The sequence below is a fragment of the Centruroides vittatus genome, unplaced genomic scaffold (assembly GCF_030686945.1).
Source record: "Centruroides vittatus isolate TY-2023 unplaced genomic scaffold, ASM3068694v2 scaffold_435, whole genome shotgun sequence".
Classification (NCBI taxonomy): Eukaryota; Metazoa; Arthropoda; class Arachnida; order Scorpiones; family Buthidae; genus Centruroides; species Centruroides vittatus.
Window position 1 is genome coordinate 7,801,884 of NW_027122708.1, and position 19,597 is coordinate 7,821,480.

At 28.9% G+C, this 19,597-nt stretch overlaps 1 protein-coding gene across 1 annotated transcript in view; it reads right to left on the reverse strand.

The window, feature by feature from the left end:
• LOC136989027 (unconventional myosin-Va-like) overlaps positions 1 to 19,597 on the reverse strand; it is a 124,390-nt gene that overhangs the window by 34,884 nt on the left and 69,909 nt on the right. The window contains exons 18-23 of the mRNA XM_067287069.1: positions 17,010 to 17,221; positions 13,823 to 14,012; positions 13,204 to 13,320; positions 10,129 to 10,218; positions 9,831 to 10,055; positions 7,315 to 7,408 (exon numbers count right to left, since the gene is read on the reverse strand). Of these exons, the coding sequence (XP_067143170.1) occupies positions 7,315 to 7,408; positions 9,831 to 10,055; positions 10,129 to 10,218; positions 13,204 to 13,320; positions 13,823 to 14,012; positions 17,010 to 17,221 (928 nt within the window). The remainder of the gene's footprint in view (positions 1 to 7,314; positions 7,409 to 9,830; positions 10,056 to 10,128; positions 10,219 to 13,203; positions 13,321 to 13,822; positions 14,013 to 17,009; positions 17,222 to 19,597) is intronic.

The window sequence follows — 19,597 nt, forward strand, 5'->3', positions numbered from 1 at the left end:
ATAAATTACTTCAAAAATGATAATAGAGTTCAATTTTAATGTAAGCAATTTATAACACATTTTCATTTATAAAATAAAGTTTTATAAATTTTATGACAAATTATGAAATGAATTGAAAAGTTATTCATTTATATTATTAGTTTAGCTTAAAACTTTCACTTTTGAATAAAAAAAAAGTTAAATATTTTACAAAAATTATTATTGTGTTGGGTTAAGTGAGATATACTCGGTTAACACCGGTGGCTGTGTATTATGCTGGACCAAAGTCAAGGCATAGTGACCAAAACAGAAATTAAAGAAGTGTATCAGTGTGTGTGTCTGTATTCAGGAATTTTCTCACAATATGACATGTATTCAATATAGTGGCCTTCTGTAGTGTGATGTATGTGTTTCTATTCAATTGTAATGTGCCCAGGACTTTTGTGCAGTGTGTGTGGTATGACATCTGTAGAGGAGAGAACAACAGGTACAATAAGCACCCTATCCATCCTCCACAGATGCCTTATTTCCTGGGCGAGTTCTGTGTACTTGCTGATTTTTTCAGTGCATGTCGTTTTGTACATTGTGAGTGTTTGGAATGGATATGTCTATAATGTATGTGATTTTATTGTGTTTGTCAATGAGTGTGATGTCTGGTCTGTTGTGGTAAATTGTTTTATCTGTGATTATGGCTCTGTCGTAGTACATTTTGTGCGTGTTGTTTTCCAATACTGTCTGTGGAATGTACTTGTAGTATGGTTCGTGAATGTCTAATAATTTGTTTCTTTGCAATAATTTGTTTCTTTGCAATAATTTTCTCTTGGTGTATTATATTTGCTACTTGATTATGTCTGTGTAGATAATCTGTCTGTGTGAAGAGCTTGCAACCAGAAGTGATGTGTTGTATAGTTTCTGGCATGATATGGCATTTTCTACATGTGTCATTTGTGAGTGTTATATCTTTGAGTATGTGTTTTCAGTAGTTTTTAGTATTTATGACCTGATCCTGTATGGAAGGTGTGTCAAACTCATTTAAACAATGGGCCATTAATGCGACTGGTAAAATTCACACAGGCCACATCACATTTACAAATTTTCTTAAAATTATAATTTGAAGTCAGAATGCAGGAATATAGATAGGACAATTAAAACACATTATGTAGTTCAGTGAATTCAACTCAACAATATATAATTGCAATAGTATTGCTTTTATTTAAACATTTATTTTATTTAATGTACATATTTATAAAACTAAAATTAATTATTTTCACCAGAAACTTGCCATTGCTATCTTCCTCCTCCTAGTTTTCTAATATCTGGATTCAAAGACTGATCAAGATTAACTGTTTATCAGTTAATCTTAATCTGTAAGCTGTTTTATTTAATTTCAGAGCATTGTGGCCACAGGCAACAAAAAATCACATCGGGGCTGCCAGTTTGACACCCCTGCTGTAAGGCAATCATGAACCCTTCCCGCCTCCCCAAAGAGGCATCCCTGAGTTAACCAGCTGTCTGACGCAGTTTTCTCAACAAAATCCTGGGTCAGGTCGTAGGAATGTTTGCCATGGAGTGTCTTTCAAGACCATGATTGCTTAATGGTTTCTATACTTTTTGTATGTTGTGTTGTGTTCATGTTGTGAGTGTAAATTAAATGGTGTGTTATTTGAGTCTGCTAGACTTACTGCTTTTATGTAACTGTGATGTTTCTTGTTTATTATTATTATTATTATTATGGTTTAAGTTAGATATACTCGGTTAACACCGGTGGCTGTGTACTATGCCGGACCAAAGTCAAGGCATAGTAACCAAAACAGAAATTAAAGAAGTGTATCAGTGTGTGTGTCTGTATTCAGGAATTTTCTCACAATATGACATGTATTCAATATAGTGGCCTTCTGTAGAGTGATATATGTGTTTCTATTCAATTCTAATGTGCCTAGGCTTTTGTGTAGTGTGTGTGGTATGACACCTGTAGAGGAGAGAACAACAGGTACAATAAGCACCCTATCCATCCTCCACAGATGCCTTATTTCCTGGGCGAGTTCTGTGTACTTGCTAATTTTTTCAGTGCATGCGTTTTGTATATTGTGAGTGTTTGGAATGGATATGTCTATAATGTATGTGATTTTATTGTGTTTGTCAATGAGTGTGATGTCTGGTCTGTTGTGGTAAATTGTTCTATCTGTGATTATGGCTCTGTCGTAGTACATTTTGTGCGTGTTGTTTTCCAATACTGTCTGTGGAATGTACTTGTAGTATGGCTCATGGATGTCTACTAATTTGTGTTTCTTTGCAAGCTTTTGGTGTATTATATTTGCTACTTGATTATGTCTGTGTAGATAATCTGTCTGTGCCAAGAGCTTGCAACCAGAAGTGATGTGTTGTATAGTTTCTGGCAAGACGTGACATTTTCTGCATGTGTCATTTGTGAGTGTTGCATCTTTGAGTATGTGTTTTCTGTAGTTTTTAGTATTTATGACCTGATCCTGTATGGCGATCATGAACCCTTCCGTCTCCCCAAAGAGGCATCCCCGAGCTAACCAGCTGTTTGACGCAGTTTTGTCAACAAAATCCTGGGCCAGGTCGTAAGGATGCCTGCCATGGAGTGCCTTTCGAGCCCACGATTGCTTAATGGTGTCTATGCCTTTTATATGTTGTGTTGTGTCCATATGATGTGAGTGTAAGTTTAATGGTGTGTTATTCGAATCTGCTAGAGTTACTGCTTTATGTAATTGTGATGTTTCTTGTTTCTTGTAGAAAAACTCTCGCAGCGACTGTATTTGTTTGTAGTGAAGGTTAACTATGTCAATCAGGCCACGTCCGCCATCTTTACGTGGAAGGGTTAATCTTTCTGTGGCGGATTTAGGATGATGTTGTTTATGCTTAGTAAGTGTTGTTCTTGTTTTCCTTTGGAGTTGCTCAAGATCTGTGTGAGTCCAATGTATAACTCCAAAAGAATATGTGAGTACTGGGATGACATATGTATTTATTGCTTTAACTGTGTGTTTTGCATTTAACTGTGTTCTGAGAATAGCATTTAGCCTACTTTGGTATTCTTTAATTAATCTTTGCTTTATTTGTGTATGTTCTGTTAGTTTGGCCTGTTGGAATCCTAAATACTTGTAGAACTCACCCTCTTCCATGGATTCAATAACGTCTCCATTTCCAAGCGCAAAATCTTCTTTCTTCAGGATTCCTTTTTCTATGTGAAGTGTTTTGCATTTATCTAGGCCAAATTCCATTTGTATGTCCTTGGTGTATGAATGTGTGATTTGTAGGAGTTGATGAAGTTGTTTTTGTGTGGATGCATAAAGTTTTATGTCATCCATGTACATGAGATGTGACAGTGTATACTGTGTTGTTTTTTCATGCCTGATATTGTAGCCATATTGTGTGTTGTTTAACATGTTGGATAATGGATTCAAGGCTAGGCAGAACCAGAGAGGACTCAAGGAATCTCCTTGAAAAATTCCTCGCCTAATAAAAATTTGGTTTGTTTGTATGAAAGTGTTATGAACCCTGAGATGTAGTGTTGTTCTCCAGTGCTGCATAGTGTTTTGAAAGAATGCAATGAGTGATGGATGTATTTTGTACATGTGTAGGATATGTAGCAGCCAACTGTGTGGAACACTGTCGAATGCTTTTCTGTAGTCTATATATGCCATGTGTATGTTTCTGTGTTGTCTGTGTGCTTGCCGTAGAATGACTGAATCTATGAGTAACTGTTCTTTGCATCCCCTGTGGTTTCTACGACAACCTTTTTGTTGTTCTGTAAGAATGTCGTGTTCTTCAATATGTTTGTATATTTTGTTTGTGATACAGGATGTCAATAATTTGTAGAGTGTTGGAAGACATGTAATTGGTCTGTATTGTGTGGGGTCTGTGGTATTGTTGTTTTTAGGTTTCATGTAGGTGATGCCCTGAGTAAGAAAATTTGGCATGTCTTGTGGATTGATGATGATGTGTGTTAGATGTTTAGCTAGTTCCTGGTGCAGTGATGTAAACTTTTTGTACCAGAAATTGTGAATGTTGTCTACACCAGGTGTCTTCCAGTTGTGTGTTCTGTTAACAGTGTATTGGAAATCATGTATGTTTATTTCAACACAGGGCATAGTTGGTATGTTGTGCAAGTTTCTGTTCTCCTCCTCGATCCAGCCTGCATCAGCATTGTGCGTGACAGCACTGGACCAAAGAGAAGACCAATATGTTGTGAGTTCTTCTTCTGTTGGTGTGCCACTGTGCTGTGTATCAGTGTTTGCTTTGTTATTAATTTGTCTGTAAAAGAGTTTTTCATTGTTTGTAAATAATTTATTTTGTTGTTTTCGTAGTGTACATGTTTTGTATCGTTTGAGTCTACGTGCTTTGGCAGCAAGTTTTTGTTTTAGTGTATCAATGTATTCTGTAATGCGTGTGTTGTGATGTTCATGTTTTGTGTGTGTTTTTATTTTCTTGAAAATGTTTTTGAGCTGTTTCCTTAATTTGGGTGTTATGTTGTTTTTAGTGTATTGTGTTAGCCTGCCTAATTGCTGTCTAATGTCATTAATTTGTGTTTCTATTCTTCTCTGCCAGGCAGGTTTGTGATAGAATTGTGTTTTCTGTGTATTTGTCTGTGATTGTACTTTCAGTCCATGGTGTGTCACTACTGTGACTGCCCCAGCATAAACTAATGTATGAATGTCTGCGAGTGTAGAAATTGAATGAATGTAGTGTGGTAGTAAGTGAGTGTTTACATAATTTAGTGTTTTTCCTACTTCCTTTGACGTGTTGATTTTTGGTATTCGTGGTCGTTGTGTGGGATCTGTACCTGTATATTTAGTGAGTGTTTCCTGAAATATAAGTGAGAGCGTATTAACTAAATCCAAGTCTATGTTATCAGTGATGGATGAGGAAGTGTCTGTAGTATCATTAGTGGTAATTGTTGTATGTGTGTTATTATCAATGCTTGTTGCTGGATTATCCTGACAGGTTACATGATCTTCATTAATGTTAGATGTTTCTGTCTGTTGATGTATTTGATCAGCAACCTGTTGTTTGATAAGTTCAAGTGTTGTTTGTGCAATAAGGTTGTTGTGTATAATTGTTCTTTTTTGATCAACAACCCTTTGTTCGGTGACAGTGAGATGAGGATACTGTTGTGTGAATCTATGGTGTAGTTGTTGTCTGTATGCTGTCATGTTTGTTTCGAGTTTTGTGATGGTGTAATAAGTACGGATGATAAACTCGTTCATTTCTACTGTCCATTTCATCCGTTGGCGTGGTTTTCCAGCCTTTGTGGTCTGTGGATGCATTGCCACAGAAACACCAAGGCTGGGTTGGTTCCTCACATCTGTTGAGGGCATTGCAGTAGCCATGCTTGGGCCGGTGCTGCTTTCGCCACCGGTAACCAAGGGAGACTGTGGCCTATTTTTCGAACGTGAGCCTCTGCCTAACCCACGAACGCGGACCTTGTTAACCCAGGCGACGTCCGAGCCGGTATCACACTTTGATCTAGTTATTACCATGATGAATATCTCCACAGAATGTGGGTGTGGTCACTCTTAGCTTCATTTCTCCCCATAGACCTTACTGGCATGGGTGTCCCTACCAGGAGCTTATGCTCCAGCCTGCATTGCCCTATGGATCAGTAAAATTACTGGGCTCTCCCACCACGACCAGGTGGTGACCACGGGAGAGTATTATTATTATTATTATTATTATTATTATAGTAAGTTATACTCAGTTGACACTGGTGGCTGTGTACTATACTGGACCAGAGTCAAGGCATAGTAACCAAAACAAGACAAAAATTAAATAAGTGTGTCAGTGTGTGTGTGTGTGTGTGTGTGTGTGTGCAGTGGTGATATTCGAAATATTTAACAAAGGGTTCGCTAGCAGAAAATTTTTCCCTAACAATCACCGACAAACAAAATTGGAAGTTTTGGCTAGAAATAAATACAATACCTTTTCTTGCAATATATCTAATAATCAGTGGCATATTTGAAACGTAAGGGGCCCTGGGCAAAGACCAGGTAACAATAGTATATTAGTGCTGGCGACCTTTTTTTTTAGGCAGAGAAATTTTTTGCCCCGAATAGACAGATGTCATTGTCTCTCGAAATACAATATCCTTTCTATTTCGCTGTCCATCACCCGACATGTGTTCCACAGCCATCTTGTATTATCTCACGCACGTGAGATTGTGGGATCTCTCATATGACTGGATCTAGTTTCAAGAACTCTCTTGAATCGATTGCGATTAAACCTCATTTCAGTCGAGATTGAAATGGTTGAGAGAGATCACACCAAGGCATAGTCCCCAACCTTGCTCACAATCTAGATTGAAATGCTTAGTGCGAACAGGGTATAAGGCTCTAGTTTAGTAGTGTTACAGAGTATAATACGTATATTTTAATATATTTTTTAAAAGAAACAAAACCACTGAGAAATGTTACGTGTGTTTAACAAGGTTCAGGAAACTGAAAATTTTACCAACGGGTTCGGCTGAACCTGTGTGAACCTGCTGAATATCACCACTGTGTGTGTAGTGTGTGTGTGTGTATGTGTGTGTGTGTATTCAAGAATTTCCTAACAATATGACATGTATTCAATATAGTGGCCTTCTGTAGTGTGACGTAAAAATTCATTTATCATATGAAAGTTAGAAATTATTAAGAATCTTTGAAATTTAATTAAAAAATATATATTTACAAAATAAATTTTTAATAGTATCATTTAATCACATATAGAAAAAAATTAATTTATGTTCAATTTATGCACATAAAAATATTGAAATCAAAATCAAATTTATGCTTTATTTGTCAAAAAATTAACTTACTAATAAGAAAGTACTGACATCATTTAAATTGAAAATAAAATATGAATCAATTTCAATAATATAAGGCAAAAGTACTTATTAAAATTGGTTCATATTTTACTCTTAATTTAATATACTCAATACTGTCTTGCTAAGAAAATATAAATTAATAAAAATATCTTTCTACTAGTTTATCAATCAAAAATTCAGTTTTATTTTTTTCTAATTTATTTCAGAGCAGTAGTAGTAATATTAAAAGTTTTTATTGAATTAAATATAGATACAAATATAAATAATTTACAAACACTATTAAATAAAACATTTTAATGGAATTGAAAATATAAATATATTTTTAATCAAATTATTTTAATTAAATTAATTAATTAAATTTATATGGAATAATTTATAATTTCTTTCTTATTCCATAAAAATTATCTGTTGTTATATATTCTTATACATTCAAAAAAGGTAAGATTTTTTGCTATACAGAACTTACACTAGAATAAATCTGATAAAAAAGTAACTAGATTTTTGATACTTACCATCTGCACCTTTTTCATTAGCTTTAATAGATTCATTCATTCTATTTAGATCCTCTTTTAATCTTTTATTATCAATATTCAAATTTTTTATTATCTAAAAAATAAAAGAAAGTGATTTTTAAAACTTAATTTCTTATATATAACTTAAAAATTTAAAATGTACAGTTGATTCCACTTAATTGGGACATGTTGAGACTAATCCATTTTGGCCCAATTAAGCAGCTGCCCCAATTAAATGAACTAATAATAAATTCTAAAATAAAATATGTAATACATAGGTAAATAAATAAGTAGGTAAAAAGATAATAATTAGATACCTATTTTAATGCTTTATTAAACCAAAACACAGAAAATATTTATACTATAAATTTGCCAGACTCATGACAATAGATAACTGATTCACATCACACTAGTGTTGGCAGGAACGTCCATAGAATCTGCCAGTTCTGGTTGCTGGTCCCAATTGTCAGATGGCTGCTGTCTGAGTTTAGATGTAATCATGCACACAATATCTTCCAAGTGAACTCTAGCTGTCTTTCAACTTCGTCAAGAGATGTCAAAAATTGTCTGGGGTCCTCATCCCATTGCTTTTAAGGGAATCATCTGGCCCAACAACAATCCAATCTGAAGAAGGGTCAGTAGTCAGCATTCAGGTCTTCCTCAGACGGGATCCTGGTGTGATACATCTCACTGTGCCGATCCCTTCTTGAAAAACCAAGCTGCCCAAGCCAAAGACAAAATTGCTTTGTCTCAGCCAATCATTAGGCCTACACAATTTACAATTTTTGATTTTTGAAAAATATATCAAAAATTGTAAATTCCTTTTCTGCTACTGTCCTAATTAAGCATTTAAATTATGTATTAGTTTATTAGTTTGGTTTCTGTTCTTTGAGATTTGGCCCAAAGAGCAGCTACCCCAATTAACCAGTGGCCCAATTAAACAGAATCAACTGTATTTAAATAATAATTTTCAATAAAATTACTGTTTTAAAACAAAAAACAAGAATTCTTTATGAAAAATGGAAAACCATCTCTATAAAAATGATATCTAAACGTAGAAATTCTCTCTACTGTAAGTACCACGTAAAAATGAATTCCACGTATTTAAGTTAATTTTTCAGTTTATATATACAGGGTGTATCAGAATGACATTTTAAAAATTTGGGGGATTGTAGAGGATGAAATTTTGAATGTTTTGATATAAGGTACCCATAACCGGAAATGTTATATAAAGTTTCTACAGCCGTAGGAAGTGCTTGACCGCCCTTCACTTTGGTAGCTACCCTTCCGTCCATTGACGTCGTGTTATTTATTGTTCTTGACTTCTTCCTCTGGGATTATGTAAAGTCCCTTGTGTACGCAACACCTGTAGGAACAGTTCATGAGCTTATGGACCGCATCTTTACAGCATTTAATACCATCAGAGAGGAGCATGGCATCTTACAGAGAATTGGACAAAACATGGTTCGTCGTTGCACATGATGTAACGAAGTTGGTGGTCATCACATTGAACATTTACTCTAAAGTAGTGCAGCCACTGATTCGATGTACAGTTTGATTGTACTCTACTGTTTTGTCAATAAAACTTGTCATAAATACTGTATTCTGCCGTTTCATCCAGCATACCAACTGCAAAGTGCTGTAGAAACTTTATATAACATTTCCGGTTATGGGTTCCTTATATCAAAACATTCAAAATTTCATCCTCTACAATCCCCCAAATTTTTAAAACGTCATTCTGATACACCCTGTATATTAGACATATATACACAAATTTAAAACAATTTTTTCACATTATATACTTAAGCATTAATTTAATTAATATATATATTAAATGTTACCAGTTAAAAATAAGAGAACTTGTTAAAATTTTTACCTACATTACATATTATTGTAAATTTCTAAATAAAATTAGAATTAATTACAGTTTGCAATTATAAAGGCATTATTAAATGATAAGAAACAAACATTTTTATAACCCTTATTAATATTTACCATGTCCCTATTTTTTAATATAAATATAAACATTATAAATAATAATGTTGAGATATTGAAGTGTATCAATACAGAGCCAAATGACAACTATGCCTCTTCTGATAATGAATATTTTTATTAAATAAATTTCCAAAACTATGCCTGGGCTTAATTTTATCATCAATAATTTATGCTGAAATTTCTTAATTTCTGTAATTAAGTCCAGGACTTATTTACAAAAATATCCATTACACAAAATGCTCAAAATTGCTTCAATATCCATTAACTTATTCTTGACTATGTATGCAAATAATATTCAAGAAGTTAGTATAAAATCAATAAATCATTAAAGAAACATTATTAATTATAAAATTTTAGTATACTTAAACTTCTTGTTTCTTTAAAAAAATATTCTAATAAGTGATTTAATCTAGTTAATTAAAATTTATTATCTAAATTTATTATTTATTAAAGTTTATTATCTAAAATAATATAATAAAGTACATAAAATATGTTTAAAAAACTTCATAAAAATATAATACCTCATCTTTTTCTTTGCTCAGTAATTCTTTCTCTGAAATCAAATCTTTTTTTTCTTCAATATTTTGTTGTAATTCATTTTGCAATAGTACAATCTGTTCTTCCAATTCAATGATTTTATTATTTGATGATTTTAAAGCATTTTCCATTGACTTAGATTTTTCAACAAGACTTGTTAAATTCTTAACATCTTGTTCACGAGATTTCAAACCTTTATTTTCTCTAAGCTGAATAGCATCATCATTATTAAAAAGAAAACAGTATTATAATTCTAAAAATTTATAAATTACAAATACATACAATTTCTTCAATCTTTTGCTGGAGTGAGATTATTTTATTCTCCAAACCTTTATTTAATTTTTTCATGTGTTCCACAGATTTTGCTTCAATCTAAAAAAGAATAATAATATTAATATTAACTAAATATATCTGATTATGAATATAAAGATATTTTATGCTTTTTACTAAAATAAATAGCAATGAAAATTTTTAAGCTAATTAATTTAATAAACTGATAATGATCAAATAAATTTGATACTACTCAGTAATTTAAATAAAACTTTTTAACAGTATATTTAACTTAATATTATTTCTTTAATTGTGCTTTATACTTTACTAAATAGCTTGAATTAAATAAAAGCTAAAATTAATTTTAATACATTGAAGAAAATTATAAGGAACTTATGGAATATTTGTGATATAAGATTAAAAGTAATAAATTATGATATTAATTCCAATACAGAAAAGTGTAATAAAAATGCTTTATAATACATACAATAGAAAAAATTTACTATTTCAAAAGCTTAAAATGATTCTGTATTATATAGACAATAAAATGTTTGATATAACATTTATAAATAAGATAAATATTTTCTTAATGGAAATGTGAAAACATTTTAAGATGACAAGATAAAAATAAGAAAATGAAGAATTAATTATAGTAGTAGAAATTTCTAGAAAAAATATAGTTATTAATACTTAAAGCAAAATTCAAAAAAGCTGAGTTATTTCCATAAAGTAAAAATTTGTCTATCTTATAAGTAAATGTTATATCAACATAAAATTTGTTAATTTAGTTGCTGAAATAATACAAATCTATAATTACTAAATCAAAATGATAAATATACTGTTAAAAATAAAAAGATTGTAGTAAAACAGAGCTAGTTGAAAAAGCAAAAAATTGTTAAAACAATGTTTAATTCCTCTGTTAAGCTTCATAAAAAGGTTTTAGAAAGCAAATTAAGTAGAAGCAGATTTTACTGTGTTGCAAAGTGAAATAGTTGACCCAAAAAATGTTAGAATTAGATTTAGAAAATACTGCAGTCAAATCTTCTATTGATGGTTTATGCAGATATAATCAACATAAATGAAGAAGCTTTTGTTAATATTAGATTAAAAAAAATAGCTGAAATGCTTAATTTTGGTCACATTCTTGTAGTGTTATATGTTTCAGAAGGTAAAGATAGAGCTAGGTAAACAGTTCAAATTAATTTACTGGAGAGAGAAGACTTAGAAGGTAAAGTGAGTTTTATTACAAAACTATTGAACCTAAAACTGGATATTATAAAACAGCAGTAAATGTATTAAAAAGTCTTTTAAGCTTATCATAATTTGCCATTTATAATAAAAAATTACTTGAGCATTTCAAAAACTAACAACAAATTAAATATTTTGAGATATACAATTCAATTAAAAATACAAATGTTATGTCATTTTTTGTATGTAATCACCCTACTTTTCAATACACTTTTCACACCATTACACCAATATTTTTATTCCATCAGAAAAAAAATGTTTTTGGTTGTGCATTAGCCAGGAATGGACAGATTCTTTCATCTTGTCATACATTCCCAAATCTTTGCCTCTTAAAGCATCTTTCAGGGGTTCAAACATATGATAGTCAGAGAGAGCAAGGTCAGGGCTATATGGGAAATGCTGTAAGACCATGCCAAAAAGGCTGTAGAAGTTTGAACATGATTCAGCTTGTGCTCATCAATTGACATCCTAATCACCCAGTGTGCACACAACTTCTGATACTTGAGAGCCTCTGTGACAATAACAAATGAGGATCCAATACTGACATCCAATTCTCTGGCCAGAAAATCTAAAAAAATGCACCTTTTTTCATGAATAATGGCATTAGCACAACTCTCCTTCTCAGCAGTGATGTTCGTGCTGGAAAGACCAAAGCATTGCTCATCACAGATTGCTGTTTGCCCATCTTTAAATGCAATTTCCCACTTGGACTCTCTTCTGTCATCAATGAGCATTCTTCTAAGAATTTCAAGAGGTTTCACACCTGCCGACTACAAAAATCTAATCACTGCTTGCTGCTCCTCTACAGTGCAAACAGCTATTTTGTTTTCTATATGCTTCAATTTCAATTAAGCAGACCATATCAATACCTTATCTAAGAATGTATCTTCTCTGTGGGAGCTTGAATTCCTGGGACATTCATTTCATAAAATATTGTCAATTTGCTCTGTTACTTTTTGAAATGCCTATGTAATAATTTTATTATGAATTTTAATATATAGCTTTATAAAGCATTAAAAAAAACTTCAGTTTATAGATAGGAGTTAGTTTTTTTAATATTTTGAATTTCTAATTATTATTTACATTATTATTTTATTACTTATTTTAATATTTGTATTGTAACTATAACAATCATTTATTTGTTTATATTTCTGCACATTTGCTACTATAACAATAATATTCTATGTGGTGTTTTTGAAAATAAGTTGTTATAATTCAGAAGTATTCTCCACTAAAGCATTATAGTTTTGTTGTGCTTATGAAGTTATATATTATTCATCTGATTATTGCAGTAAGCAAAAAAGTGCATTCATTTTACATATATTCATACCTAGTTTGTAATAAAATTCAGAAAAATAGTTATTAATAATTACAAAGTAAAATATAAAGCTTTAACTATCAGCAAATACATTTTTGAGATAAAAGAGAATATCTTTTTCTCCTTTCCAATAAACTATTTGCATTTATCAAGAATGCAAACCATTTTATCATTGTAAATAAAATACTTTTTTGTAAAATTGGACAAGAAAAATAAGTTCAGTTAATTAACTGTCAATATTTATTTTCATTTAAATCTGTTATAAAAACCCATAGATGAAGTAAGAATAACAATCTCATTTAATTTCTGAAGTCATGCAAAGTAGACTATAGTTACATTTGTAAGTTAAAAAAAGTAAAGTTTTCAGTACAAATCATAAAAATAAACAAAAATTTTGACACAAAGTTGAATAAAACAGATGCAGGTGAATATCAAAAAATTAAATAGTAAGTTTCTATTTTAATAATTTTATAATTTACTATGTTAATAATATTTATTAACAGAAGAAATATAAAACTTACTTTTAGTTTCTTCAAAATTCTTTTAGCATACCAACGTCGTACACAAGATTGAACAATAATAATATTTCGTCTTGTGGTTTGATATTTTTTTTGACAAATCCATCCACGAACATATTTCTAAACATTAAAGTTAACATTTACTAATGAAGTAAAAAATGCATTAAAATAAAAGTAAAATTTACATAAACAATAAGATATTATCAACCAAAAACTTTCACACTGAAAAGGTATCAACTTTTTTTAAAGTAAAAAAATTTATCTTTTTTAAGATTGTCTTAAAATTTATCTTAAATTTATGTTACGTTATATTTAATTTAAAATATATACAAAAAAATATTGAGGTTATAAACTGATACTAACAGACTAAAATTTAATTAATTTAAATTTAATTTATAATAAAATACTTTATTAAGTTAAATATATTATCTTAAAAAAGTAATAAAAGTTTCCTTCATTAATTATTTAATTACATACTGTACTTATAAGTACATGAGTAATCATCATTTTTAAAGTATGAAATTTATAATATAATATATTTCAAATATTACAAATAAATACAAGAATTTGGAGTTTGATTTGATCTATATTAAATATTATATATAAAATTAAGAGAAATAACCTGAATAATAACAGCTGCAACATTGCAACGAAGTTGGTAAAATTTCTGTCTGGCCCACATACCACGAGCATAAGATTGAATAGCAATGACAATTTTTTGAAGTCGAAGATATTTTTTTCGCCACAAAAATCCACGAATATATTTTTGAAGAACAATAGCTGCCTTTGTTTGACGTAAAAAATTGGCATACCTAAGTAGCAAATTATAAATAAATATACTTGTTTAATTTGTATATAATAATTATATATAGATAGAATGTCCAACTTAGTTTTTATATTTAAATACACAATAAATGTAATTTATTCTGTAAGCTTCTGAATTTAGACTAACACTATTGTTATAAAAAATTTTAATTCACATAAATTCGAGCCTTTGTTATTCTAAATAACATTTTGAATAAAGTTCATTTGTTTTGATGCAATTTTATCCTTAAAAGCATAAAATTAAGCCATAAAACTGAAATAGTTCTATGGGAAACCCCTTGTAAACTTTGACCTATCAACCCAGAAGTTTCACAAGCACCTCACTGATAATGAAAAAGGCTTAAGTTTAATATCTGAGCTTTCTACACCCAGTAGCTTTTTCTCTACGAGCATCTGCAGTGCTGGATGAAGAAAAAGAAAATACAGCTTTTTTGGTGATTTTTCAATTGCTTATATTTCGGCAACTGATTTATAGAAAATCTTAAAATTTTGTACACTACCTAAGAAAACAATTACCTTTCAAACGAGATATTCGAATTACATTAGACATTTGGGGGTGGAGAAATTAACCCCAAAAATCTGCAACTCTGATTCCTATATATAGTCAGTCAGTGGCTTTTTTACTTGGCAGTGAATCATTGCCATGACTCTTGATTACATTAGGATTAAGATGATTAAGAAGGAAGCCATAATTGACATTATTACAAGCTCTAATACTACTACCATTACTTTTTGTTTGCATTCTTTTTTATCTCTCCCCTTTTCTGCAAACCAAATTCTGTAAATTATCCTTTGATTACACCTGAAAAACACCTTTGATTATCCATGTCAAGCTAACATCATGCCATAAGTCAAAGTGATGCTATGTATGTATGCTATCTACAATTTTGAACTGTGCAAAAAGATTCCTGTAAGTATAATCAGAACATAAATACAGTATATCATTATTATAACTGTATGTGTTTTTTTTATTGCCCCAACTTGTCTTCAAATATAGTGTGTTAAAAACAGAGTAATGGTGATAAAATACAGCTTTGGGAACTAAATATGCAGTTCTTAAGTATGAATAGCATAGATTATGCAAGACACCTTATCATTCAAAAATAAGTAAAAACATTGGATAACATGATTTACTAGATCAATATTGAAATCATTATTTATGATTTTCAATGTCATAGGATTCAGTTGTGCTTATAAAATGGATTTGAAAACTTTGCCTTATTTTTCCATATAGAATCCATTGTTATAATTAAATTAACATATATAAATGAGCTAACTTATAAATTACATGATGTACTAATATTGATCAATAGTTCAATATTGCAAGTACTTCTGATTAAATATTACATTTATTAATTTTACATATCTATTTATTTTTCTGTGAAATTATTATCGATTTCATTTTTAATTAATTTATATTAATAAAAACTTTTAGAATTGTAATACAGTAGAGCGTTGTTTATCCAAAAGCTGGTTAACCGAAAGCTTTCCAGTCAGACTGTGTCGTGCTGAATCGAACGTTTTTAATACTAGATTAACTTCTAAAGTATAATTTTTTTGTTTTTATATTTTTCAATATATTTATTTTGTTTGTACAAAATAAAGAAATAATTTTTAATGATACAATAGCCTCGATTATTATTATAAAAATTTTCATTCGGCTTAAAATCAACAAAAATTCAACATGAAGCAACACGCAACAAAGAAAAATTTCAACATCAGATAGGTTAATATATTTTTTTGTACATAATCAGTTATTCGAAAAAATCAGTTATCTGAACAACCCCAGTCCCCAATTGAATCGGATAAACGACGCTCTACTGTATTTAAAATTTTAAATATGTATGTTATTTTGGAAATATTTTTTTTTCTTTAAAGTATAAATATAATGAAATGTGAAGAAATCTACAAATAGGTGCTTTTTTAAATTAAAATTATGCTAATATAATGTTACTACAGTCAAATTATATAGTATATAGTCCACAAATCAGCATTTTCAATAATTGAAAAACTCAAATTCAAATGAAACAATTTTATAGAAAATTATAATTAATTTAATTAAAACCTAATCTTTTGTATTAAATCAATAATAATAATAATAATTTTTATTTCACAGTTTTTGCACATTCATTTCATCTATAAAATTATGATTATCCAAAGTTTATCATTTAAACTATGCTTCAGATCTTATTAATTAATAGACATATTTTGATAAATTATTATAATTTTGGATATAAAATGTTCCAATAGAATGTTGTTTAAAATTAAAATTTCAAAGAACATTGTTTAAAATTTAAATTTTAAACAATATTTTATTAAAACATTCTTCTTGATACAATTTCAACAAACCAAAGTAGTGTAAGATAAATCAGTAAAAATCAATTTTATTTGTATATATATTTTTTTTATTAATAATTATACTGTTTGTTTGGTTTATAATATTGCTTTTGTAATTTAAAATTTTGTTCATTATGTAAGTCTTCCCAACTTGCAGGGTTTACTTCATTCTGATATGTCATTTACAATGCACATTCAAAAAAAAATTCTATTATAATTTAGCAATGAAACAAAAATATATGTATGTAAAACAGCATATGAATAGTGCTGTGGGGTATATATACTGTTAATTTATTTTAGCATCTCAATCAAAATAAAAGTTGTAAGTTTACAAATAAATTTAGTTTTATGTTACTGCAGATTAATAATAAAAAAATTTGTACACTTTCAATTTCTAAATAAGCAATACATCTTATACTCACCATTGTATTAAAATTAAAAAACTATAATATACTATTTAAAATATAATTCTATTTAAATATTGCACACACTGACAAATGCAGAAACATTCAATTTATAATCATTAACTTAGTAAATTTGAATATTCTAATTACCTTTAATATGAACAAAATTATATTAACTTTTCTCTCTAATTGATCTTATTATAAAGCTGAGAAATTATATATTTAAAAAAACAAGTTTTATACCTTCTAGCTAAAAGTCCTCTTCCATAACACTGTATATTAATAATAGATTTCCTAATCTGTAAGTATCGTTTTTGTTGTTGCCATCTTCTCACATGCTTTTGTATCATAACAGCACAATGTCTCAATTTATCTGCTCTTAATTTTTCTAAATATGCAACTTGGCCAGCTCTAAAGAAAATTTTTGTTTTTCCAAATTGAAAAGTATCTTCTTCCTGTAACATAAAAACAATAATAAATTTAAAAAAAATTAGTTTTAGATGATAATAATAATTTACTACCTTATCACTAAATATTTTTATATCTAATTTGTAAGGTATAGCAGTTAAGTTCCAGGATACTGTTCTTTATAAGCATGTAAAAGCATCATTGGAATAAGAAACCAAATAATTATGACAATTGATTATTTTTATTGTTCTCTTCTACAGATTCATTTGTGTATTATTTGTCATTCATATGCTATGTTAGAGATTTTATATTGTGCAAACCATTGTCATTTTTTGTAATCATTAAACCAAATTATTTCTATTTAATTGCTGATCAGGATCTTTTATGGGTTAATTTTATAATAATGTGAATTGATGTGATATTTTTAATGTGATTAGCAAAGTGTGTGTATGGATTAAAAAGTAACCATTTTCTGAGATACAAAGTAAATATGATCAAAAATCAAAATGATAATGATAATGTTTTTCAATAATTATAAAAAAAATTTGTTTTACTAGATCAGACAGAAAATAAAAAGTACTGGAAAACAAAATTTGAATTATTTGTGTCAAAAAATTCATTCATTGATTATGACATCAGTTTTCAATAAAGACTGTTCATTACTATCTGGAAAAATTTCAGAAACTAGTCTCATTCGGTGCAGCAATGATTACAAAAGTTTTTAAAAAATAATTTTTCTTTGTATATAATCTGTATTTAAATAATTTAATTAATTTATATTCTTATTTGTTATATCCTAGAAACCAGAAGATTGTTATCAGGTATGTTTCCATGCAATATTTTAAAGATAATCTATCAAACTGTTCAAATTTTGGTTTGAATAAAATTCAAATGATGCACTTCATGACAAGAGACTTAAACCCTTCAAAGACATTTATAGTGTTAAATTAAGACTTTCTCAGTTGATTAAAAAATGCATTTTACTCGACATTTTAAAGTATATAGTTTCTATTTAATAGCCATCAATTGTAATTTGCTTAACAACAATTTTCAATTTAACAACTGCTACCCACTGGATAACAGTACAGTAAACACAACTTAAACAACCTTTGTAGATTCAGAACAGACCTTTAATTTCAAAAAAATATACTGACTGTTTTCTATCAATACTGATCATCATCAAGTCATTTACATTCTATAAATGGAAGGCATTTTATTTATAGGTTGTTTAAGCTTACTACAATTTTTCCAAAAGCAAGAAAAACAACCAATGATATAAGAAATCAAGCCAAAATCATAGTACTAATCAAATAATCAAGCTGGATTTATTATTAGATTACATTTTGGCTAATTAAATATAGAAATAAGATCTCTTTCAGATTATTATAAATTATTTATTTAATTTTAATTATTAAATTTCATATAAGATGGATATTTAATTTCCTACCTTTCGTAAAAATTAAATGGTATTCATATATATTACAAGGTATATATATTTAATTAGCCAAAATGTAGCTCAATAACAAATTTGACTTAATTATTTTATTAGATCATCAGTATTATCTGATGTTCTTATAAGAATTACCAGTTGACGATGATCCATAGACTAGAGATGACAATTTTGAAGCCATAAACTTTTTTATGAGTTATTGATAAAAGCTTCCTATTATTTGAGTAACAGTTCTTAATTCAATTATCTAACATGTTCTATTATCATTGCTAATTTTCCAGTATTTGTATGAAACTAATAATTTAAGATTTAAGAAAAATTAAATATCTGATTTAGACCTTTCTGAGAGGTTATAGACTAGTCTCACTACAAGAGAACTAAATAATAATAATAAGAGAATTATCTGAGTAAATATGCCTAAGATGCCAGCAGATGTTTCTAACAATAATAGACTAACAATAGAGCAATTTGTCTGAAATCTTGATCTGATTATTTATCTAAAATTATCATCTTTTCAAGTATAAGAAAAACTTGAAACAACACTAGAGTTTTTTGCTTTTATTGCTTCATGTATTCCATATTTTTAAATTACAATATTTGTAACAGTTCTAAAATTTTATCTGTTAAAAGTTATTATTATTATTTTTATTTGATTTTAAAAGCAGTTTTAATAGATGGAATATAGAAGAACTCCAAATTAAACTTTCCTGTATTCAATGTAATTAATATAATTGTAAAGAACTTAATGTATTTATTAATTTTATTACAATGCTTTAGTTTACACTAAAGAAACATGCTAGTTTATTAGAAGTCAAATGATGCATTTGAAAACAAGAGCAATATATTTTGAGGAAATTTAATAAAAATATACAGATAAAAAATCAGAACATTGAATTAAAATAAGTTTAACACACAACTACTGAAAACAAACTGCTTAAAAATTATTTAAAATATGTAAGAAAACTTTAAAAAC